The sequence below is a fragment of the Gymnogyps californianus genome, chromosome 12 (genome assembly GCF_018139145.2).
Source record: "Gymnogyps californianus isolate 813 chromosome 12, ASM1813914v2, whole genome shotgun sequence".
NCBI classification, from domain to species: Eukaryota; Metazoa; Chordata; class Aves; order Accipitriformes; family Cathartidae; genus Gymnogyps; species Gymnogyps californianus.
The window spans coordinates 4281904-4307105 of NC_059482.1; the positions used below are offsets into that span (position 1 = coordinate 4281904).

The 25202-nt window shown below is 38.8% G+C and overlaps 1 protein-coding gene across 1 annotated transcript; it reads left to right on the forward strand.

Moving 5' to 3' along the window:
• Positions 1 to 1549: 1549 nt before the first annotated feature.
• Positions 1550 to 24610, forward strand: MLYCD (malonyl-CoA decarboxylase). The gene is made up of 5 exons (XM_050903920.1): positions 1550 to 2116; positions 12381 to 12493; positions 13756 to 13912; positions 14421 to 14570; positions 23722 to 24610. The coding sequence occupies exons 1-5, from the start codon at positions 1565 to 1567 to the stop codon at positions 24253 to 24255; spliced, it is 1506 nt and encodes a 501-aa protein (XP_050759877.1). The 5' UTR covers positions 1550 to 1564; the 3' UTR covers positions 24256 to 24610.
• The last annotated feature ends 592 nt before the right edge of the window (positions 24611 to 25202 follow it).

The following is a 25202-nucleotide window of genomic DNA, read 5'->3' on the forward strand; positions in this document are numbered from 1 at the left end:
GGATAGCCATTTAAAACTGCAGCATTGCTGTCTACAAACAGTGCACATACAAATATCATCATGTTATTTGATGAAAGTTCTTACTTACCCATTCCTCTGTCTCTGAAAATATTAGCTTGGGAATCTGACATAGACAGAAGGTTTCTTTGACCGCCTGATTCCTGCAGAAGTGAAGCTGAAGGACTAACCAGCTGACTTTTGAGGGCTTTCACTTTTGCTGAAAATGAAGTTATAAAGTTGTTAAGGGAATTTCTGAAACTTAATTCATCACCTATGGGATTCAAACGTTTTTAAAAAAGTGTTTTTCATATATTGTAATGCTTCTGAGTCATGCTTTCCCTCTCTTAAGGGTATCTTAGCTTACTTTATGACCCTCAGTTCCCCAGGGCTATACTGCTCACATCGCTTCCCCCCCGCCCCCCCCGTTCCTTGGAAAGCTCTAACATAGAGTAATTAGGTAGTGCTCTGGTTTTATGTCTGTCTCTTCACTGGCAGAGAGGGCTTGATTCCCTCCTCAACTCTTACTTCGAATGTTGAGAATCAAGAATTCCCTGTGCTTCTGAAGGTCAGGAAAGTTGATGCTCACTTCTAATCTCACTGACGTCAATCCGACCTGTTTTGCTTGGTTTAATGGGCATGTAACAATAGTAATGACAGAGCACATGGGATGTCAAAAGGAGGCAAATAGATCTTCATAAGACTGAACCAGGAGCAGTATGTATATGTTTAGCTTCATTCATGAATAGTCCTGATGCACTTTAGAGGACCTGGGGCTCATGACTGGAGTTTTTTGCTCCAGGTCCCAAAGGGCACACTACTTTCAGTACTGTGTCCTCAAATTACACAATCAAATGTGTGTGGTTTTCTGCACTTACTTCAGAGCAAACAGATGCCAGCAGGCCCGACCTGTGCTTCCTGGGATTGTGAAGTAACCCCTGTACCCTCACTGCCCAGCTGCTTGAACTGACAGCTGGCAGGCTTCCAGCAGCCCAAACCTGCTGACCTCCTAACACCATGGGGACAAACCTTTTTGGATGCCACCGGTGTTAAAACAGTGCTATCCTTGATGCCATCGGAACTCTGTCAGGGCCATGGGCTCATCATGACGCCTGGCCTAGCACACGTTCACCTCAGGCCTCTCCCTCAGGCACAGGTGGGCTGTGAGGGAAACAGCGGTGGGTAGGGGAAAAATGGGAGCGACAGGTGAGACAGATACAGGGGCCAATAGGTTGTACAGTGAAGGCTAGGGGAAAGTGCACCCAGGGAGAGAAAAGCTCTGGCCGATGAAGCAGCGCCGGTAATATCCTCGGGCGCAGCGGCCACCCCGGGAGCAAGCGCGGCCGTCGTGAGGCAGCCCAGGGACCCGTTCGTGTGCGCGCCACGCTCAAGATGGCGGCCGGCACCACCCCAACCCCGCCACACTCTTCTAGCTTTCGATTGGCGAGGAGGGCTGGCAGTCTGTGATGCCAGCCAATCAGCCCGCCCGCTGCCGTCCCGAAGGCGGTGCTGCGGCCTGGCCCTAGTGGAGAGTGTTCTTCGGCTGTCGCAAGAGGTGAGGCGCGGAATGAGTCGCCTGGGCCCGTGTCTGAGCCCGCGGCCCCTCCTGCGTGGGCCCTGGGCGGCGCCGCGGGGACTGCGTCGCGTCTCGGTGGCGGCCGGCCTGCGCCGGGGCCCGGCGGGCTCCAGCACCGCCTCTGTCGTGGGCATGGAGGAGCTGCTGAGTCGCTCCGTACCGCCGCTGCCGCCCTACGAGACCAAGGAGAAGGCGCCGCCTCCGGCGGAGCTGCGCAGCGCGGAGTTCGTGCGGTACTACCGCGCCCTGGAGGCCGGGCCGCCCAGGGCCGAGCTCCTCACCCGCTTGGCCCGCGACTTTGGCGTGGACCACGGCCGGGTGGCGGAGTTCAGCGCCAAGGTGCTGCAGGCCCGGGAGCAGCAGAGGGAGCTGGGGGCCCTGCTGCAGGCCGAGGACCGGCTCCGCTACTACCTGAATCCCCAGTACCGGGGTCTCTTCCAGCACCTGGGCCGCCTCGAGGGCGGGCTGCGCTTCCTGGTGGAGCTGAGGGGCGACCTGGTGGAGGGGCTGGCGACCAAGGTGGTGGACGGGCCTCATGTCAAGGTGAGGGACTGGGCTGGGGGTGGGTGGCTCTGAAAGGGAGTCGGGGGGGTGGCCGTGGGGGATGTGTTTTGGGGCTTCCTACTCATGGTGTTACTTGTGGAGCCTCTGTGTTGGGCTAGAAAGCATCCTGTGAACCTGATTCACTGTTGGGGTCTCCATGGTGTGACACGAGTGAACCCCTTCCCACAGGCCATGGCACTAGTGGGAGATGGCTTTGCTGACAGCTCAGGAAGGGAGCGGCCCATGGTGTGAAGCAGTGCGCTTTGCAAAGTGAAGTGGCAGTGGGAGGCTGGGCTGCGGGCTGTGAAGGGCAGGCGTTGGCGCAGTGGAGGAAGTGCCACACTGATGCAGCGTAACGTAATGCAGCTGATGTTGGGGCTGCAAAGCTGCGTCAGGAACTTGCTGCAGAAGTGACATGCAGTGGTGTGACTCCTGAGTCCGATATAGGCCCACAAGTGACATAGCAGCCGTGTCATGCTAATGAAGAAGAATATCAGCAGGAGAGAAGAGTTGTTATGACTTAGCTCAGTAGTGTGTAGAAAATAGGTGAGGTGGAACATCCCCAGTGGCTACATGGTGCAGCGAGGTGACATGGGTGTGGAGGAAGGAATGATGTAGCAGATGACAGTGGCAGGAGGCGACAGGACTTCCTGGAAGGCAATGAAGACAGACAGCAAGTTGGTCAGATGCACTGACCATAATTTGTTTGTCGATATGCAGATGCAAATTAAATTTGACAAGAAAAGGATGTTTTCGATGTCAGTGCTGTCAATTAACCACAGTCATCACATAACTGAAGTAGCAACAGCATTGGTAAGATTCCACATCCAGTTGGATCATCTTAAGTAAAAACAGACTGAATTTGCAAAATTAGCAGGATAGAAATGTGTAAAACAGCTGAATGTACATGTGTCAAATAATACAGTATGTTCAGAAACATACTAAACCCATTTGAAAGTAGGAAAATACTGTCTGCAAAACTAAAGCTTCAATAAAAGGGCTGTCAAGCATTCTGTTATGTCTTCTTCTCAACATATTTTTTTAAATGTTTGGGTTCATCATATGACTGGGCTTAGTTCTGCATATCTGTTATTGTAGTCTTTTTTGCGCTTGTTGATCAGGTTTATTTTTCAAATGTGATATACTCTAAAAATGAGAGTGATAAATAGCACATACGCCAGGAAAGATTAAGCTAGAACTGGTTTGTATTGGTTTTTGTTTGTGACCGTATTGGCTGTAAGAATTTATGCTGGATAGTTTCTTTTCAGTTTGGAGTTTCATTTAGGTCATTCTCATGTGTTTTCTACAGCAACCGAGACCTAGAACTATATGCTCTTCCAGTGTTCTTGTTAGCGTGTCTGGGAAAGGTGTTACATCTTGTTTCTGAAATAAGCGTCTTGCTCGGCCTTTAAAATCCATTTGCTTCTACTGCAAGTAAGCGTCAGAATAACTATGAGCACCCAACCCACAGGAAGTCTTGACAGTCTCTGCAATGGAGCTGATTACTAGCTGGTGCAAGTGGTTTGTGAGATACTGTATTACCTGTTCTGAGGCTAAACGTCAAGAACAGAGAAAACTATATGGCAAAATATTCAGGTTGTTAAAGTTTTTTTTTCTTTTTAATAAAGAATTTGAGTCTTGACTAGAGAACTGTTCTCATGATACAGCATGTATTCTGGGATTTGTAGTGGACAATTTCAGAATGGTTCTTTGCTGGTTTCCCTAACTGCAGGAAAGAGATGAAAAAAGGTATAGAAAAGCTCTGGAACTTAGGATGGAAGTTAACATATCAGGATTCACTGTTACATATGATGGATTCTTGTCTGCCTGAATTTCTTAAGGTATTATTTTAAAACAAGAAGATGCAAATTACCTGATGATTGTTTCTCCATTGGTTTCACTGTTCCTGAATCATTAACAAAATAGATGATGCATTGCAAGCTGGTGCAGTATTGTCTTCAGTTACTCCCAGGTATACACATCTTCATAATGCCCTCAGTTGTCTCTCATAAATCACCTCTTAAGTTGATGTTTAAAGTAACAGAAGAAATGTGAATGCCTAACTTACTCTGATTTTATGTACTGCGTGACATGTGCCTAGCTGCACTGTGCTCCGAAATGTGTCTCATTGTTAGACTTGTGAAAGATTCTGATCACTGAAGTCACTGAACTATTTTAGCAGCGTCCATTAAATCAGAAGTCATAGTGCCTTAGCTGTCAGGATCCACTGTAAGGCAAATGGGGTTTAAAAAGCTGACTTATAAGAAATTGAGAAGAATGGTGACTACCTTACTGGGGGAATTCCATAGATCTTGAACATAAAACCTGAACAATGCATTGGAAATACTTAAAATGACAGATTGTGCAGAGAGAAGGAACATGCTGCAAATAAGGTTTCGTTTACATTTAAGTTAGTTATTAAAAGGCAGAATTGTGACCTAGAGCAAGACAGAAAAATTATAGGTATCCTCAGTGACAAGTTGTTATGACATAGTAAATGTCTTTCTGTGGATGTGTGAAAGATGATGAATACTCTTGACACAAGTTTCTTGATAATCAGATGGCACAAATTTAGTGGTAAACTGTATTTTTGAAGCTGTACAGCCTTTTTTTCCAAAGAGTCCATGAAAAATATGTACAGGACATATGGTGAAGAGAAATTTTTCTTCATAATCTGTCCCAGAGGTAGGTTTTCTTTTCTATTAAATATATTAATCAATTATTGCTATTGTAAGCCTCATGGATAATGTTAAGATGACCATTTCAAAAAAACAGTACTGGCACATAATGCATTATTTGAAAAGTTAAATTACAGTAAAGCTGGGCCTAATTCTTTTTCATGATGCTGTTTGAATTTTTTTCATCTCTCTCTTATGTTCTTTTCATGTGTTCCTTCCTTCCACCAAAGGACATGCATGTTTTCCACTGTCTTTATAAATGAGTTGATTTTCTGATGAGCCCTTGCAATGCACAGAGTGAAATTTGCTGAAAATCTGTTTCCTGAGTGTAGTTCTTCCTCTTACTGTTCAGAACCCTCTCACCTGCAGTACTTCTTTTTCTGTGCCAGCATTTTCCTCTTGAGATTTTTTATATTTTGCTTGCTTACTCAGTTTCAGCATTTGAAATATGGACTCTAGTGAAAAAATCACAACATTATTATTTCAGGTAGCAAATCATTCAACTATTGCTTTTAAAATATTCTTCATCTTTCCATATGATTTAGAAAAAGTCAGTGGAAGGTTCAAGTTGCTGGCAAAAGATAATGAAAAAGATAGCATTTTTGTCAAATTGATTTATAAATAAACCTGCTTCCATAATTAAGCAGTAGCTGGAGTATATCTGTAATCTTGTTGTTCTTGTATTGGTCTACTAGAAAAAAAGGAATACCGTAATTGTTCTGGGTATTTTTGCCCTCATAGCAGCCACTCCTAAACGCAGCAAGGACCTAAAGTTGGACTTTTCCTTGAATTATTTTTTCTTAAAGCTTTCTCACGGATTTGAACCCTGACCTTTGTATAATCAGGAAATGTTTAAATTTTAGTAGAGGAATTAGAAATGGTAGAACAGGCTTTAAGGGAGACTATAATGCGTGTAGGGTGTACATGGCTTTTCGGGGAGGGGAAATATTTGTGGTGATAGATGTCTTACCTACATATAGATCCACAGAAGGTTGTATTTATTTCACCCAGTTGTTCTGCCTTGGAAAGAACTGTGGTCTCATTAATGAGGATTCATCAATGGATTAGAATATCTGTTCACTCAGGTGAAACAGTGGCTATATAGAGAATCTGAATATTGAAACAGTTTACTTTAAAGATCTAAGAAGCCCTTGACTAGAGAAACAAACGAAAGTTAAAAGTTTTTCAATGAAAAAAAAGTGTTTGGTATTTACCTATCAAAAGTCCTGTATAGCCATTTCATTATTGTAGCTATGATTTAAATTCTAACATACATAAAGACAAATGTGCAACAAGAATTTTACAACTGCTGTGTATTTGTATCTGCACTGACAAGGAAATGTGGGAATTAAATTAAATTGATCTCCTTGATGCTGGAGGAAAATTACAGAATGCATTATATGGCCTACTGGGATTTTGGTTTTGCCCAAACTGTCTAAAATATTTCTTAGACGGTCCTTAGTTTTTACTTTGCATTTTGAAAGACCTATTAAAACAAGGATTACCCACTGCTGTGTTGTAAATATAGAATATTTTTCTATTTCCTCAAAACGTATCAACACAGAAGCAGCTTGGACTATTAGATACTGGTTGATGAAGCATTTCTGTTTTGTGTTTGTTCAACGGATTACAGTAAAATAACATATACAGGTAATTTAAGTCACTTCAAAATGCTTGTGCACACTTTACTCATTGTCTAAATGAGCAAAAATGGGGGGGGGGGATAAAAATTATATTTTTTTTTTTAGGACTAAGACATCAAACAATATAAAACACAAGAGCCAGGGAAGTTTTCAGCACTACCATTACCACTGCAGTAAGTATTAGCAATAAAAAAGCAGAAAAACAGTCCCCTTTAATTTGTGTCACACTATTGAATCCCATTTTGCTGATGGGTATACTTTCTAGTATCTCACCAGGGGTATTCTGTATGTATATTTTGAAGTTAATTTATAAAAAAACCAAAGACGCCTTTAAACACTTGGCAATATCAGAGTAGGTCTATAAGTCAGTATGCCCAAATGAAGCATACTGGGTTAAAAACTTCAAACATTCCAAAGCCATGGAAAAACTCAACTCTTGTGAGGCTGGCAGAATACTTGTAGCCCTGTCAGATATCTAACCAGCAACTAACAATAACTGAGCCATTTGTTTGGTACGCATGGAGTGTTAGTTACTGCTGTTTCATATTATGTTTATCTGTAAATATCTGCATTTGAATTTTCATTGTAAAGGGTATTTTATTTTTTAGTAGTTTGAGAGGGAAATTGAAATAGTTCCCTCATCAGAGAGGCAGTTTTTCTTAATAAAAAAAATTAATTTAATTTTTTCATAAGAGTTTTCCCATTTGTTGCCTAATAAATAGAGACCTGATGTGAAGATTAAAAAGCCTGTAATTTGCTGTCTTGTAGCAAGAACACGGAATGGGAAAAAAAAAAATCACAATTTATTATACTCGGCTAATAGAAAGTGAAGTATAGCTGGTAATTTTAAATACTAATCAGAGTATGTCTTGTTGCTCAAATTTAAAATTGGGATGCTGAATAATAAATGTGTGCTTTTTTTTCTTTTTAATGAAATGTTGGAGATGTAATTTCATGACTAGAAAGGCCTCTGAAATGAAAATAAGAATTTACTTACCACGAAATTTACAAAATAAGAGGACCTAACTTTAGACTGTCATTGTTGGAGTCAAGCCTTTCAGAAACTTAGCGTGTACTATGATGTTAAACACAACTCAGAATTTTGCTCAGATGACTTGAATTCAACACGGTTTTGGGTAGTGTAAAGTTTTTTATGTCTTTCTGCGCTAAGGAGTTTTGTCAACATACACAGTTGCAGTGGACTAGATGATCATTGTAGGTCGCTTCCAGCTGGAACTATTCTAATTCTTTGGCCTGCATGCTGTCGTGTTGTTTTATAAAGCATTATTATTTACAACTGACAGATTATTTGAATTGAGTTGTAATTCCCCATAAACAATATTGCTTTCTTCCAAAATCATTACTGAAAGCACATCTGCTTCACTTTCTTCTTTGGTTACAGTTGCATTGCTTTTATACAGCTGTATCTTGGACCTAAAGTAGCTCTATAAAGTGTTGTGCATCTTGAAAAGTAGCCTTCAGTTCAGATGAGCATCATTATGTCCCATCATATGGAGCATGCTTGCTAAAACATGTAGGTGGTTCAAAGAAGCAAAATGCATGATTCCGATGTTTTCCACTTTTACCAGTTTCTGTGTAGTATAACTGGCTTTCTCCCAAGTCACTCGTTACCATCTGAGTCATGTTACTGCCAATAGATGCAGAGCAGTGTGTTCAAAATAATGACTAGTAGGAGTGCAGCCATCAGTAGTTTTCCTTCCTAGCTGCTGGACTGCAGCTTGAAATGGTGTTCCAAAAAGCAGATGGATGACGAGAGAGCCATAGGAACCTGTTAGTTTGACCCCAGATCTGACAACTCTAGCTTATTTTTCTGGTTTACTGTGTGCCCTTACAAAAGAAAACAAAACAAACAATGCTGAACTACCTGGAGACTTTCACTACACCAAGGGATATTTGACCAAAATGATTTATGGTTATTTTCTAAAAACTTCAGAGCTGTGCAGAAACAAGGATTCACAGGGGAAGTACCTTAAAGCCAGAATAAACAGAACAATCGGAATATACTTGTTTAGGACACTTATACCTCTACAGTTTGAGAGGAAAAATGTATTTAAAAAATAAAAAAAAAGACAGACAAATCTGTGTATGAGAGAGTACTTGAACTAAAATTCAGCTTTTCCCATAAAACTGTTGCTGATGCAAGCCTTGTTGAGGTTGCAGGCCAGTACCTGCTCAGTTGTACTGCCCAGGAGTTGCAACCCCTGCATGACTTAGCCATGCCAGAAGGAGCCCTTTTGGTAGATGCTGTTACGCAGACAGTTCTGGGCTCTTTTCAGTACAGCTTGTTTTACCTGCTGCTTTCTCTTTAATCCACCAGCCCAGAAGCAGCAGCAGAAACAGTTTTGCCAGTACAGATTACAGCTACTCTAAATGCAGTTGAGTGATGTATTGTCAGAGTGCATCAAGTCTTGAGGTGCCTGTGCCAACTGTAATTATGCATTTTTCACAGTAGTGTCGTATTATAGAAATAGTCTGCTCTTTTGAGGTAGTAAGGCAGCACAGTTTAACATATGTGTCCGGTAAGCCCCCCAAATCATCAGACTTGCTATAAATGTGCAATAGATCTATTTATTAGGCAAGGGAAGTAATACTGCCTGTGTTCCTCTTAACTATTCTAGTTGCAAGGTTTTGACATAGCTAATCTGGTCCTTTTTAATATCATCGGTTACTTCCTCCTCCCGCCCCCGCTAATGTTGTGTAGGATAGTGTTACCTTGAGACAGAGAAGGCAGGAACATTTTAATCAAAGCATCAGTGAAAAATTATGAAGACTGTCCATTCCTAGTGTTGATTTTATTTAGTCTGATCCTTCATTTCTCTCAGTTCTTCAGTGGTACTTGTTGCAGATAGTCGCATATGTGTATTTTTTTCAGAGGTTTCTTTTTATGCTGGTGTGCCTTCCATTGTTTTCCAGTGGAGATTGTGTCGTGGTTTAACCCCAGTCAGCAGCCAAGCACCACGCAGCTGCTCCTTCATCCCCCCCCCCCGCCCGCCCCCACTCCCAGTGGGATGGGGAGGAGAATCGGGAAAGAAAGTAGAACTCATGGGTTGAGATAAGAACAGTTTAATAACTAAAGTAAAATATAATACTCACAATAATAATAATGAAATATAATAATAGTAATGAAAAGGAATATAACAAAAAAAAAGAAGGGGGGGGGGCGGGAAAAAAAACCAGCGATGCACAATGCAATTGTTCGCCACCCCCTGACCGATGCCCCAGCAGCGATCCGAACCTCCCAGCCAACTCCCCCCAGTTTATATACTGGGCACGACATTCCATGGTATGGAATACGCCTTTGGCTAGTTCAGGTCAGCTGCCCCGGCTCTGCTCCCTCCCAGTTTCTTGCACACCTGCTTGCTGGCAGAGCATGGGGAATGGAAAAATCCTTGGCTTAAGATAAGCGCTACTTAGCAACAACTAAAACATCAGCGTGTTATCAACATTATTCTCACACTAAATCCAAAACACAGCACTGTAGCAGCTACTAGGAAGAGAGTTAACTCTATCCCAGCTGAAACCAGGACAGATTGCTTAACCTATAAATGTACTTAAGGTGAATTTTTTTATTATTATTATTTCAGTTTCATATTCATTTAACTTTTTTTTTACTAGCATATGCAGGCTTTGTTCAGCCTTGTAGTACAAGTACAGGTGGAAGTACAATTTGACAGAAGACTTTCAGCACAGTTTACTATATAACTGAAAGAGAGCTCTACTGAGAAAGATCAACAAAAAACTAATTTACAAATCTTGGGGGAGTTGACCTCATGGAATAGTTCATGGATACTCCCTGTGTTTGGAACAATGCAATTGACATTTTCACTATTTGAAATGTATGTCAATTTATGCTTCAAGAAGTAAGCTCTTCTTTTCTTATATATTGGAGGATGCTACTGAAAAAAATACAGAAAGATAGCATAAAATTTTTATGCATGATGGAATTGTTCTATGCAGAGGAATGGCTGTTTTCTTCTAGATCATTCATATAATAGCCATTTCTGCTAAACAAAGATAGATGCCAAACAAAAGCGTATATATTTCACTAACACAACTTACTAAGTGTAGAAGGAGTAGGTACGAAAAAGGGAAACTGAAGGAAAATTTGACTCTGCACTTCAGGTATGGAAAAGAGCCAGGATTTGTTATGAATTTACCTTGCAAACTCCACGACTGTGGTCATTACTATCAACTTTAGGAGTTTTTATGGGAGGAGTTAATTTAATTCTAAGTTTGGGTGGATTGGTGTAAATTGAAGTGTCTGATCACAGTTGGCTGCAAGCATAGTCAGGATTTGAAGATTTTAGTTTTTCTAGTATGTTGAATTAAAGAATAAAACTGTCCTTTTTTCAGTCTTGGAATACTTGTAGCAGTTACTTTGGCCAACAAGAACCTTCTTTGATCGTGTCTCTTGACAACTTTAATCTTCGTTAGGTTACAATACGAAGTATGTTTGCTTTTTTACGAAAGTCCTGAGACTACATCTGAGCTTTGGAAAGATGTTTTAAGTAGTAAGTGTTTTCTGGATAGATATATATCTTTTTTTCTGTTATTTTCCTTAAATGTAGCAAGCTAAAGTACATTGGAGCATAATTTTTGTCTATTTTATGTACAGCAGTGGCTATTTAATAAGGATCTGAATAGAAGGTGAAGAGGTTTTGGTTTTAAATAAATGGTTATTAAGTTAGTTTCAGGTAAGCCTACGTTTCTGATCAGGCTCTTGGTAAGGAGGTGCTGGTATCCCACTGTGTCCTGTATACAAAGCAAATGTAAGAAAGAAAAATAAGCTCTAGAATCTCTTTGAGGGATATTCATGCTGTGCTGAGTTCAAGAATACTTTCTAAATTCAAAGAATTTTAGACAGGAAAATCTTTAATAATACAGGCAGCAGGAAATTAGTAGGGAATGTAAAATTAATTATTATGATGAATGTTTCTCAAAGTATTTGATATTACAGCTGGCTTTAGTTCTGTATCATACTGTTCCAAATCTGTTGCGATTTTTGAGTTCTGTAGTCTTTTGCTGCTGCTTTTGTTTTTCTTGCTCAAAAATTTTCATACTTCTAGAGGAGAAAAATTCTGTAAAGCCTATGGTTTTGTGTGCATCCTGTTGAAAGATACTAATTTTCTAATTTATCATCCTGAGTGGGCATGTGCAGCTCCTGTGCTGAGTTGTACAATCCATGCTGAAGTCCAAACTGAAGCATTTTTGTAGTTTAGTGATGCCTAAATGTGCCTGTATGGGTTTCAGTCACCTGCAGTAGATATGTTATGTACCTTGGAGATCTGTCAAAAGTAGAAAGTTCCATGTGTTAATCATGGTGCAGAATATGCAAGAGTGAATAGCTATTCTGTATCTTTCTCATAAAGACCAATGGAAAAAAATGTTTAATAAAGTAGAGATGACTGATAAAATATGGTAAGGAACTGGAAAATTTTAATTTGATGAGTTGCTTCCTTATATTAATAAGCTAGTAGTAATAGTCTTCCTAAAGCATGAACTGCTGAATATTCAGAAGAAATTCAGATGTAGAAAATTATAGTGAAATTCAAGTCCTTATTTTCATCAAATTTCCCATGTTTTTTTTTTTCCATGGTATTTAAATCTGAGCACCTGTGCAACTGTGGCCTTATTGTCAAGACTGCTCAAATACTTCTACTTATTGTCTGCTTTTCATCTATGTTGTTTTGCATTATCTTCCATTTCCCTGTCTGCAGTTTACTATAGACAGTGTCTTTAAACATTTTCATTGTTTTAGTCCTGTGTGAGGAAACCTGAAGTATTATGTGGTTAATCTTCTCAAACAGATGCATTAGTTGCCTTGAACTTCCCAGTGTTGTAGTTTGAAATAATCAAGTACTCGCATTTGTGTGTTCTACCTAGCTTATTTAGCAGGTAAGTCCATCTTTCTTCTGTTTGCAGGAAATGAATGGAGTTCTAAAGAACATGCTTTCAGAGTGGTTCTCGACAGGATTCCTAAACTTGGAACGGGTCACTTGGCAATCACCTTGTGAAGTACTCCAGAAAATTAGTGAGTAAGTGCTAAAAGTTGCTAATGCTTGTTGATGAAAAGGTGATGAAATGCTTGTGACTGCACAGATCCACTGTTTTCAAGATGCTGCTTTTCAATACTGAACCGTAGGCAAAGTATAATTAAGGAACAGTTGCATTTAACACACTAAAGAGCACACTTTTAAAAACTGAATTAAGTAAACAGTAAAGGGGATCGTTTGTCCCATAATTTGATCCTTAAGCTCACATACTGCACTTGTAGACTGCTGTCTTTTCTTCCAGCCTTCTCAGTTACTCTTCCCACATTCCCAGAGGTGCTGCTGTTACTTTTCCTACAAACCCAGATTCTTGCAGCACTGCCTTCTCGCACTCCCTTTCCTCCCACAGGTGCTGCTGCCGCTGCTGCCTCCATCACCACTGCCACCTTCTTCTCCCCTCAGTCTACACCAGCAGTATTGGTGGAGAATTAATATTTAAGTCTGATGCAGCATGGGGTGCCCAACACTCAAGAGCATATTTTACTTCTAATGTAGTGAGGCTCCCCTTCCTGGCTGGAACTGGTGAGATGCACAGAATCACTTGTAAACTATATGTGAAGAGAGCACCTTGTTCTTTATAAACGTTCCTTAGAATCTGCAACATTTATTTGTGAATTTCTGTCAAATATTCAAAGTTGTAGTGATGAAATTGAAGGTGACTGAATCAAGGTTATGTTGTGTGGCATTTTGTCATATGAAAAGCTTGAAGAAAAATGAATCTCTAAAGAGTTCTGAAAGTACATGACTTAAATGTTGATGAGACAAAGAAAAGAGATCTTATACAAGCTAAATTTTCAAAATAAAAATAATTAGTAGTATTTTACTTAATCTTGAATGTATTGGCAAACACACTAAACTTTCAACAGGTAATAGAGAAAAGAATATTTTGCATGGTTGGTTGAAGACGTGGCTGTGGGAGTGCTAACAGACTACTTTGTAGCTTGGGAAAACTAATTCTAGAGGTGTGTTCAGACTCATTCGATGACGTAGTCATCTGAATCGGATATCCTATACTGAACAGAAAGAAAACTAGAGAGAGTGGGTATGCAATATGCCTTTACAATCTACTTTGTCACAGTTTGCTGATGAATTTTATTTTTTTCACTTACAGCCTGAGTCTCCTTTTTTCATTGGAGAGTTTTGTCACTGACATCAATGGGAAAAGTACTGAGCTTGTAGGGTTGGCAGCTGACCTCTATTTTTAAATGAAAAAAAAATTTTTTTTTTTTTTTTATTTTCTTCTTGAGTTCTGAAGCTGTGCATCCTGTGAGAAACTGGGTTGATATGAAGCGTCGAGTTGGGTCATATAGAAGATGCTACTTTTTTTCTCACTGTGCAATCCCAGGAGAACCATTGATAGTCTTGCATGTTGCACTAACCAGTGATATCTCCAGCAGCATCCAGGTACAGTCACTGATGCCTTTAGTACACAGCAAAGTGCTCAAATTGCAATGTACTTCTTTTAAAATCTGTAATTCCTTGAAATTTGGCAATATTTGTTTTTGTTTCATTTTTTTAAGAGATGAGAGAATTGGCACTTAAAAATTACAGGGATATTCTGTATATCTCCTGTATTATGTAAGTTGAAGTTTTGGGGTTTTGCTCAAGTGCAAGAAGAATAAGAAAAGATAAGAAATATATAAGAAAAGATAGCAAATGAGATTAAAACTTCAAAGCGGTTGTGATTACTTGTGAAAATTTTAAACCATGCTACAATTATTTCCTGCGCTTGCTAATGGCTAAGCAGCTCTTCTTTCTACTTTTTGATTAGATTTTTGTTGTTTCTCACAGAGGGTAATGAATAAAACAGTGGGGAAAAGTGTTAACACATTTGAAAGTTAAAAAGAAAGGCCCCCTCCTCCATAATGATGATAATAACTACTACTAACTTTTTTTATTCTTATTTTCCCAGGCCATAGTGAAAGAAGTGCCGCCTTTAGAAACAGAAGATACGGACAAAATTACAACAGCAATTTTCTACTCAATCAGTTTGACTCAGCAGGGACTGCAAGGTGTGGAACTTGGGACTTACCTCATCAAACGGGTTGTAAAAGAGCTGCAGGTAGGTGAGGCAAGGTGTACTTAAGATGCTGTTTGGCCAATGTGCTCCCCTTATATTGCTGTTTTAGTTTCCATTTTGTGTCATTGCTCAAGGCAAGGAGCTGCTAGGTCTTCCCCTACACTTGTAGCTTTTTACCAGATCGACCTTTGAAGAGGTGTAAAGAGTTGGAAGAACATTTTCTGCTATTGGTTGATGTCTGCCAGATGTGGATACTGTTACATAGTTGACACGTACTGCATGAATTACTTGTGTTTGCCTAATCATGTGCATAGGTTGCCTAAAAGTCAAATTAGTACATTTCTATTGAAGGTAGCTTTAATATAGCTGTATTTTGCAATGTAGTGTATTTTATGATTCACTACTATCTCTTGGTTGAGTGGGTGGAGCCTGCTAACAGGCTCCCTTCCAGGCCCCTGATCAACATTTCCTCTCTTCAATGTACCTGACTGTTCTTTTTTCAAAATCTTACGGCTGCTCCCGTAACAAAAATACTTCCTGTACATTAATTAATTCGTTTTCTTGGTTGTTATATTGAATTGCCACTGGTTATGGATGCAGTTTGCATGCTTGCCTTGAATATGTCTAGTTAAAAAAAAAAAAAAAGGGAGAGAGATTTCTTTGCCCAGGCATTTCTTGCAATATCGTAAATAAGATGTCTTTAACGTTTGAAAGTCACAAGAATCAGTTACTTTATGCAAGTCAGTTCTATGAATTTATATAATACCATTGCATGCTATGTGATTATTGTTAATAGTTTTAGGACTTCTTGTAGAAGCTTCTTCCAAGCAACTGGAGAAAGGAATGAAAATTCATTAATTTATATAAAGAGTGGTATGAAAGAGACAGTCACATTTCTGTGTTGAGTACATTATTTTATTTAATAGTCTTTACTACTTGAATTATTAACAAAGCTACCACTTCAAAGTAATGATCACTACTTGTGTTTATATTCATTGTTCTAACATCTGGATTAGTGATGATGTCTGGAAAATTGTCTGTGATTCAGAACTTAAGTTCTGCTTACAAAAATAACTTAAAACTGGATGCACCAAATTTCTACTACTACAAAATGATTGATTAGTGAACTACGGAATCGTAGCTGGCTGCCCGGAAGTTTTATATTTTATTTTATTTTTAATGGATATTTTGGCTGAGTTTTGTTGCTTCTTGCTTTCGGAATGGCTTTTAGATTGTGTAAAGTGCAGTAGTCCAGGTGTAATTAGGCCATGCCATCTGTCTGATCTTGACTAAGGGGAAATTGGAATAAATTCATGCAGTTATCTGCTTTCACATCTGAAAAATAATTTCTGGGTAGTTGAGTTGCTGTCATAAAATAACCCTATTGACAACGTATTTGTCCATCACTAATTGCTTACAACACTAGAAAAGTTATGAGTTATAAAGGAAAATAGACATACCATACTTAGATAACCTATGTGCAACTTCTAAAATTTGATGTGTCCAACAGAAGAATGTGTTTCTTCTTTACACTTATGACAGAGTTTCTACATTTCAGTGTTGTAAAATCCAGCCTTTCTTCAGTGTTCATCAAACACATGATGAATAGGGAGCACTTTGGCTGAGATGCCTTTAAATATATTCTAATCATAAAATTATTGCCTCAAGCTTAAATAACTTATTTAATATTGAAAGCTAAGTGCTTTCCATACAATGCCAAAGATGGAGGTCTTCCTCCCTACTTAAATTTCCTCCACTGCTTTAAGATGTTATGAAAAACGTGCTGGTATTAGTAAGGTTTTATATGGCAAATTGGACATGTACTTAGTTGACTATGAAGTTGTAGCAAAACTTGAACTGCCTATTTATATTTATTCTATATCTATATATTAAAGGTACAACAACCTCCATGTATTACCTCTACACCCTTCCTTTTCTTGATGATAAACCTTGTTCGGGTACCAGTGTAGGGCTAAAAAAGATACGAAGGATAATCCAGGAGTGTTTATCCATGATGGATGTGGTTCTCTAATAGTTTTTCTTTCACTCTTTGATGTTGTTAATATTTTTTTCTTTTCTCTTCTTCCCACTTTCTTCCCACTCCTTCATGCTTTCTTCCTCTTCATTCCAAAGTATTGTTCTTGAATTCTGCAAGACCCATCTCCCATTACATATTTTACATCTGTGAGGTGACCCTAAATCATCATACTGTTGTTATCAGAATTATTTGATGCAGTTCTATAATGCCTACTTATTCAGCTTTTGTTGTAAATGTTGTGACTCCCATCTCAGTGGACTTTGCCTTTCAGTGGAGAGAAGCCCTGTGTATTTCAGCTTCAAAATACTTACACTGTGAAATTTCTACAGAGTTAGATTGTTCAGGGCAAAGGCAGGGCATATGATGAGTAATACTCTTGGCAGTCATTACCTGTCTCCCAAAATGCTGGAAGTCCTAGTTCAGTGCATTAATTGCCTACATGTGTTCTCTTTCTCTCTGGTCAGGTGTATGCAAAGGACTTTCCAAGGTTGTCTGTGTTCAGGTTGGACATAATTCTTTGGAGCAGCATTATAGTCACTTTAAAAGGGACAAAAGGTATAGCAGTAGTGCTGGGTTGACTTGGTGACAGCAGCTGAAACAATATAGCCTCAGCAAAAAAATCTTGGGTCAAAAATTACATCTCATTATGCAAGGTCCAGCAGCCTTTGTAAAAATAGATAGTTGAGGTCTCTGATAGGAAGAGGATTTTTTATATAACCTTTGCATGGCTTTGCAATAAACAAACCTTTATTTAAAGTGCTGCTAAATCACCAAGTGTTCCAGGTTACAGAAGCTGAGACTCTCTTCAATTTAACTGATAATAAAACACTGTGGGAAGAGAAGACCATTTGAAGGGTTGAGGATTTTGCTTTTCATTATATTTGAATCGGTGATTAATACAGTTTTATAACTTGCCATTTGTTTGAGTTAACTTTTGTGGACATCTGTTTGAGCTGCAGAATATTATTTGATTCCTATTTTCCCAAGGCATTTCAAACTCTTTAAAACTTTTTTTATCCTCTAGTAAAAATAGTTCATCTGACGTTGCCTTAACTTAACCTGCTCTGACTCTTCTACTTGTAAGTGCCATTGTAACCTCAAAACTGAATTCTCAGCTGTCATTCTTCATAAGGAAAACTCCAAATTGGACCTGTCATGAATGTATATCATTAGATCAGAAAAAGACATGCACTAAGTTAGAAATATGCTAATAGCCACTCTTTTTTCCCACCGTGGAAGCCTTTATTTGGCAAGATTTTTAAAAACGGTACTGAAACATTGATCTAGCAGGTATCTACACTATAAAGTTATGTCTATAAATTCAGTTAGTACTAGATTCCGTAAGATCTCATTAATGGACAATTAAGATAGAGCTTAATTTTTTAGAAATCTTCCTGCTAATTTGCCTGAACTGGTCACATACACTGCTAAACATGAACATGTGTAGGGTAGCACTTCTCACCTTCAAAGAATGTCAAGTAGAGATTCCCTCATGAAAGTATTTCTTGCAAATGGGTTTTTATTAGGACTGTTAGGAAAACTGCAGCAGTAGAGGCTCTGGCTAAGATTACAACCCTCAATGTTAAGCACTGTTAGTTTGAGGCACTGCATAGAAGTTAATGGCCCCTGCTTTTGAGTTTTTCGCTAATTTAAGCAGATGGAGGACGTATGAAGTTGAGTCACAGAAATGGGTCCTCAGTTTCATCTCTTTATATGTGCACAGTTAGCAGTTTGAATCCTTAATCTGTACCTAGACATTATGATTTGGCATTTGCCACAGGTATTGTAATATAATTGGGTAAAGGGGAGGCATATAATGGAAATCAGAATAGGACCTTAGGGATGTAGCTTGTGTCCCATACAAAGGGCATCCTGGGAGAAAGTGGGCTGCTCTAAATAGGAGATTTTTCTTTTTTTGGTAGTTGCTTGACAAAAGTTTGCTACACAAATAATATAGAAGGGTTTTGTAAACAGGCTTCCCTTGTTATCTGAGCATCTCCTGTTTGGATTATTTTGGGTAAGCAGTGGGATGAATTCATTAGTTCAATGATACCACTTTGGTCCCAGTTTTCCCTGTACAAATCTGAGAATAGGCAACCTATGCATTCTGTGTAGTCTTTTGGTTATATTAATGTATATAAAGCAGGGAGCAGACAACAGAAATAATCTCTTGTATTTCTTAAATTTAAGCTTGTATTGTTCCCAGAAGTGAATTGGATTTTGAAACAATTTCAGACAACTAGTAAGAAAACAAACAAACCCCAAATTGGGTGCTGGAAAACAAGCGGGCAGATGCATTTCTAGCAAGCTGATAGGTGCTGGTGAATGCGTAGACAGATAGATTTCTCATTAGACAGACATTTAATTCAGAATGTGTTTATAGCCACTCTAAATGGTCTGTAGCTCCACAGAAGGTACATCATAGCAATTCAGTCTGCAGATGACAGACACAGATAACTGTGGCGAAGCCTTTGAGAAAACTGCTTAGAATTTTATAGTCTGTGGCATTTGGGGGAGAAAACTGATAGCTACTATGTGACTCAATAGAATGCTTAACAATTGGTGGCAGATTTTAGCTTTCTGGTTGGGCTGTTGATAATTGCTACCTTAATTTGATCTAGGTGACCTGGGGAGATCATAATTTCCAAAACAGGCTTTGCTTTCATTGATGAAAAATGTGACCTTGGACTACAGCTTTCAGAGTGCAAGACGGTTTCAGATGAGATATGGATAATAGGAGAAATCTGTGCTCTTCTGCAATGAAAAAAAAACAAACTAAAAGACAACCAAAACCAGAAATCTACCCCAAAACAAAATGAGCAGCTGTTACTTAATGGTGTGTCGGTTTCTGACAAGAAAATAAACATTAATGGATCTCCACCAATAGCCTTAGAAACTAGCACATAAATTTAGCAACAACATAAATGTGCACACTTCACTGCATCTATTTATTTTTCTACAAGAAATGGCTGCCTCAGATAAGCTCCTAAACTCAAGCATTTATCACATATGTAGTAGCCTGTACTGTAGCCTCAAAATGGGGTCAGTTTCCCATGTCTTATCTGTCCTAAGAAGTAAAAAATATGCACGATTTCCTGTTTTGTATTTATTAATAGAGTAGGAGCTACTAACTTCCTGATAAATATTTTGGGTTGGGCTTGGTGAACAGGTCACTCTTGAAAGTGAATGATAAACAAAGAACAGTCAACATCACAAGGAAGCAAAATGTCAGTTACTTAATTAGGAACTTTGCAGTGGTTAATATTAATACACAAATATGGGAAGAAATCGTTCATTCTCACTTTTGTCATTTTGGGTGGTGCATAGGTACCCTCTCGGCTTTGCAAGCTGGGAGATGAGATTGGAATTGTTACCCTATGGAAGCAATGGGCATGGCTTAGCTCCTGTGTGAAAAGCCCTGTTTGTTAGCTGTGTTCAGTAGCAAAATAGTATTTTCAAACACTGTGCTTTCTTAGCAGAGATGGTGCAGAAGTCTTCCAGACTTGACTTTGTGGTGAGCAGCCTTTTCTCTTCGTCCAATCAGTTTTTTCTTTTACCTGAAAGAAGAGTTTCTGCTTCTCGGATTTCAACATTACCTTCCTTCTTCCCCTCTCAGGTTTTAACCCCAAATATCCGTGAAGAATTCATGAAAGAGACCTAAGCAATATGTTCTCAAAGGCACTATCTTTTATAGGATGAGTAATAGAGTTAGAAAAAAAGGAAAACCTTTAAGGAATGTAATCCCATCTTCGGGTCAAAACGAGACACATCCTGTATTCCTTGAATCCCTACCTAGAGAAAAATAGCCTCTAACAACCTTTTTTTTTTTTTTTTTTTTTTTTTTGCTTCTTTTTCACCCCCACTGCGCAATAGTAACATCTGTACTCCCTCTAGCAGTACCTCTAGGATTTTTCATTGATAGGTCATTAATTTGCAAACTTTTACTGATTTACCCCTATCTCTTGTGTTCTCTGTGTTATGGACTAAAGAGGAGCTTTAAAGCACAACAGGAATCAAGACATAGAAGAATGAAACCCCATTTTGAAATGCAGTCTCTTTTGGGGGGAGCTTGTTGCTGCTTAAGGACGCTGACATGAAAAGGGTACTTCTCATTATAGATTAAAGGTTTGTGTTTCTGCACCTTAAGTTCATTTGCAGGTCTGTCACATCCTAGACAGTTGCTGAGTTGTCATCCATCATAATTGTGTGGACAGGCAGAAGAGTACTGGGTCATTGGATCTTCAGAAGGGACTGGTGGCCCTCCCTTCTGGGCAGAAATTCATCTAGCTGCAGGAAGAGCTGACATGCAAAAGGTCAGATTACTTGACTGCAGACTGTCTCAGCAGCTAAGCTACGGCCAGTCACAGTAGAGTCACCACTAGTCAGCTTTCAGTGCGCTGATGGAGAAGTGAAGGTAGCAAGTGATGCTGCTCATTACTATCTTGACAAAACTGAAAGCTATCAGCTTTTTCTCCAGGAACAAATATCTTGAAGTATTTTTCCAGTGGCCTTTAAAAATTCACTCCTGTGCCATCTTTCTCCCTCCTGCTTCTCCAGGAGATCTGTGGTTTTGTGCTAGTAGTTTTGTCTTTGGCAGGAGCTAGCATTGAATCAAGGAAAGCGTAGCTGACAAGGGGGCATCTGAGCATAACTCTCCTCTACCATACTAATTAAGATCCTGCTGCTTTAAAGAAAAGTGGATTCCAGATGCGATGATTAGACATAGTCCTTGATTGAGAAACACTACAAGGAGGTGGATAAAAGGTGACCAAAGAAAGATTTAGTGAGTGCATTTGATTCTGTATTCAAATTTTATAAAGTTATTTTGAATTGATTTGTGGATAAATAGTCTTTATACCCATGGGGAAGTATATAGCGTGGGGTTGGGAAGGGAAAGATTTTTGAAGCCTATAGAGTTGCCTTGTTCTGTTCTCATTTTTGCCCTTTTTCTGCCCCCAAATATTTTTTTTTTTTAATTTACCGTGGTCATTGCTCTCTTTTTCAAAAGCGGAGGGGAAATTTTTCTAAAAAGGGTGACCTGTCTACTCCAAGAAACATTCTTTTAATTAAAACATATTTTCTATATCCATGCCTCTTGTAGCCATGGTCTGCAGTAAGAGCACAACCCTAATAAATTATTTTGTTTTATAAATGCTGTATTCTCTAAAATTGTACAAAGAAGTGCTAAGATATCAGCAGAAGTTGCCTTCTGCAGACATCTATTTCCGTAGATTTACAAAGAACATTTTTTCTTTTATGAAATGCATATGCGATGAAACTTGATAGTTGTATTTCACAGATCTTGTTACAGACTTATGCTTCAGAATTACTCTTAAAAATAAAATATCATCATGTCCTTTAGTGGAGACTTGAAAAAGTCACAGGAGATCAGCGCTTTACTAGTATTGCACTATCTGACCATGGTAGCTATAGCATTTGAGAATATGACACAGTCAGGATCTCCTGGGTGCTCTGATTACAAAAAGGGTTGATTTGTTCAATAAGATACAGAAATGAGTGGTTTTATAAAATAATTTGCTTTTTTCTTTATCCAGTTCTCTAAGGGGATGAAATGGGGTGTTTCTTTGTAACATGGTCTGCCTTTCTTGTTCCTGTCTGGTCCCAAAAGAAGAATTCTTTGGCTTACATATGTGCATAATAGTCAAAGAACTTCAGAGGAAGGGAGCAAGTGAGGTTATCCAGTTTCTGCAATTATGAGTCACAACACTGAAGAGGTGGTAGGTTTGAGCTGGCTGGTGTATTGTAGTGGCAGAAGCCAGCAGAACAGCAGTAAGCTATGTGGGAAGCTCTGTGTGGGAAGGAAAAAGATGTTGTAAATAACCAGCTGAATATTATTCCAGTTATTGAAGGTATTAGAAGTGGTGGTTGGCTCCAGTCTATAATGGAGGTATGCCAGGCCTGCATTCCCTGGCTTCTGCATCCTCATGAAACAGAATGGCAGCGTTGTGTGGAGCACAGCGGTACCTGAGGATGCAACAGCGCAAGTGCAATTCAAACAACCTAGCAGCAAGCGTTCCATTAACATTTGCTCGTGTAAGGTAGCGTCTGAGCGATGATGACTTTTTAATGGTTATCTCGGTAATACTCAAAGTAGAAAAAATGCACTTTGTAGTCATTTAAAGACAATTTTCTGTTGACATTAAGATGCCTCTGTAATGTTGATAAATGTCTTGGTTCTTACCACTTCTTCCTATATGAACAGTAATTAAAACAACACTGTGGTTGTTTCAGTTCAGCTCCATCTTCCCTCTGTTCCTTGCCTCCCTACTCCTTCAGCAGGGTTGACTGATGTAATTTTTGTTAATTCCAAGTGACAGTGAGTTTAACAACCTTTTCTGTTCTTCATGTGGGTGTGCCCCAAAACTAACACACTGTTTTCCTTATATATGTTTTGCTTTACATGATTACATAGTTAACGGTTTTTACCCATAAATTAGTAGGAGTAGAGAAGAAGTTTTATTTTGTTAAAACAAGTATTAAACTGTGTGATTAATTTTTTTACTGCAAGTATGTATTTCTTATCTTGCTATTTTATCAATGTAGTTTATAGTTTGGGAATAGCATGAAAAGTAGCTGGCCTGTATAAAGAACGTCTTTCAAAACTTCAGGAAGTACTTCTTTCCATTAAAATCTAGAAATCGTACCTTTTCCGATTCTACAATAGACAAATAATAAACTGCCCTTGATTTTAAAAAAAGATAGTTACATATTAAAAATAAATGATATTTAAAAGGTTTTGAAAACTTGTATGTTTATTTTTTTTTAAAGAAATATTGCTCAGAATAACTTCTTTATGACATGTGATTGTATCTGTTTATTTCTGCCTATGAAATGATATACCAGAACGTAATGTTGGTAAGTACTGCATAAGTACTTCTATATAGATTGTGTGTGTGGACTGTAATTCAGTCAGTGTCAAAATTTTCTTCATGCTCCAAGTGCTTTCTAGTTACTAACCCTTTACTGGCAGGGTGATATTTTTTTTTTTTGTGTCTGTGTGTATCAGTTAATTCTCAGAATCCCTAGTCTTCGCTTGACATCAAATAAAGGGTATCAGCTGTTCTTTTACTCAAACTTCTTGTTGTCAATCATGACAAAACTCATGAATTTTTTTTTCTCTCCTTTTGTCTACAGAAAGAACTTCCTCAGATAAAAGTTTTTTCTACTCTTTCACCTATCCCGGGATTCACAAAATGGCTTGTTGGTCTCCTCTCCTCACAAACAAAAGAACTGGAAAGAAATGAACTTTTTACAGAATCAGAATGGCAAGAAATCTCTGAGATCACAGGAGACTCTACTACTGAAACACTAAAGAAACTCTTAAATAACAATGAGTGGGTGAGATCAGAAAAATTAGTTAAAGTGCTCCATTCACCATTTATGAGACTCTGTGCCTGGTATTTGTATGGAGAGAAACATCGTGGCTATGCGCTTAATCCAGTAGCGAATTTTCATCTTCAGAATGGCTCTGTGATGTGGCGGATAAACTGGATGGCGGACACAAGCCCTCGGGGCATTACTGCTTCTTGTGGCATGATGGTCAACTACCGATATTTCTTGGAGGATACAGCCAGTAACAGTGCAGCATACCTGGGGACTAAACAAATTAAAGCCTCAGAGCAGGTTCTTTCCTTGGTGTCTCAATTCCAGCAAAATAGCAAGCTTTAATTAAATATTATGAAAACTAAGAACAAGTGTTCCTTGCCTATAAAGAGCTGTAATATTTTGCAGTGTCTATATTTAAATGAGAATGTCCCTTGTAAAACAAATTTACTCAGCACAGTACGATGCAAAGTTATCTAGATTATCGGTTGTCTTGCTTACATTGCCATATGTTCAAAACCTGATTCACTGTGATTGAGTCACTGCAAGTTCTAGACATCTGTTATGTGCAAATGGGTTGGAGGTATGTATTAAAGGGTGAGTAAAATTCTCTCAATCAGTTACAACTCAATGATAACTTGAATGGAAAATACTTGAGCCGTACCATTATTCTGTTGATAATAAACCTGTATAAACTGTGTCTTTGAAAGGAGCTGCACTTCTTTGTCATAATACTGCTATAGATAGTTCAGTACCAAAGTACCCGGAAAGAAGTAATGAATGAAGGTAAATCTTTGGTCAAATATATTAGCAAAACAGTAATCTACAATTTTATTTCAATAATAGGTGTCTTTTTCACCCTCAAAAACTCTCATGTGAAACCTCTTGATATTTTCCTTTTTCAAACCCACTAAAAATCTCACTGAATCCTTGCTTTGCTGGAGCATGGAAAAGCCTGGCATTAATGTTGTTGAAGAATCAGGATCTCTCAGTGCAGCAGGTATGTAGTATTATATTTGCACTTTTGTCTGCTAAAATATAGTGAGCAAGAAGGAAGTGTTCAAATAGGAGAGGGGAATGAGAGACTGATACTTATGGATCAGTTGAGAAGTTTCCAAATACGTGTATTATACTTTGGCTCTGGTAATTTTTTAAGTTGATAAAGAGCTTTTTTAATAAAGAGGTAGATATGGCCTGTCAACCAATAAAATAAACTTTCTCAATAAATCATGTCTTGTGTATTTCAGCATGTACCTTCCTTCACTTAACAGCCCTCCTTGATAACAGTATCA

Bases quoted from the DNA above. Each gene is read 5' to 3' on its own strand.
- MLYCD (XM_050903920.1), top strand. From the start codon at position 1,565: ATGAGTCGCCTGGGCCCGTGTCTGAGCCCGCGGCCCCTCCTGCGTGGG. The intron at 12,494-13,755 runs GTAAGTGCTAAA...TTTCTTCTTGAG, and splicing joins GTACTCCAGAAAATTAGTGA to TTCTGAAGCTGTGCATCCTG. The intron at 14,571-23,721 runs GTAGGTGAGGCA...TTTTGTCTACAG, and splicing joins GGGTTGTAAAAGAGCTGCAG to AAAGAACTTCCTCAGATAAA.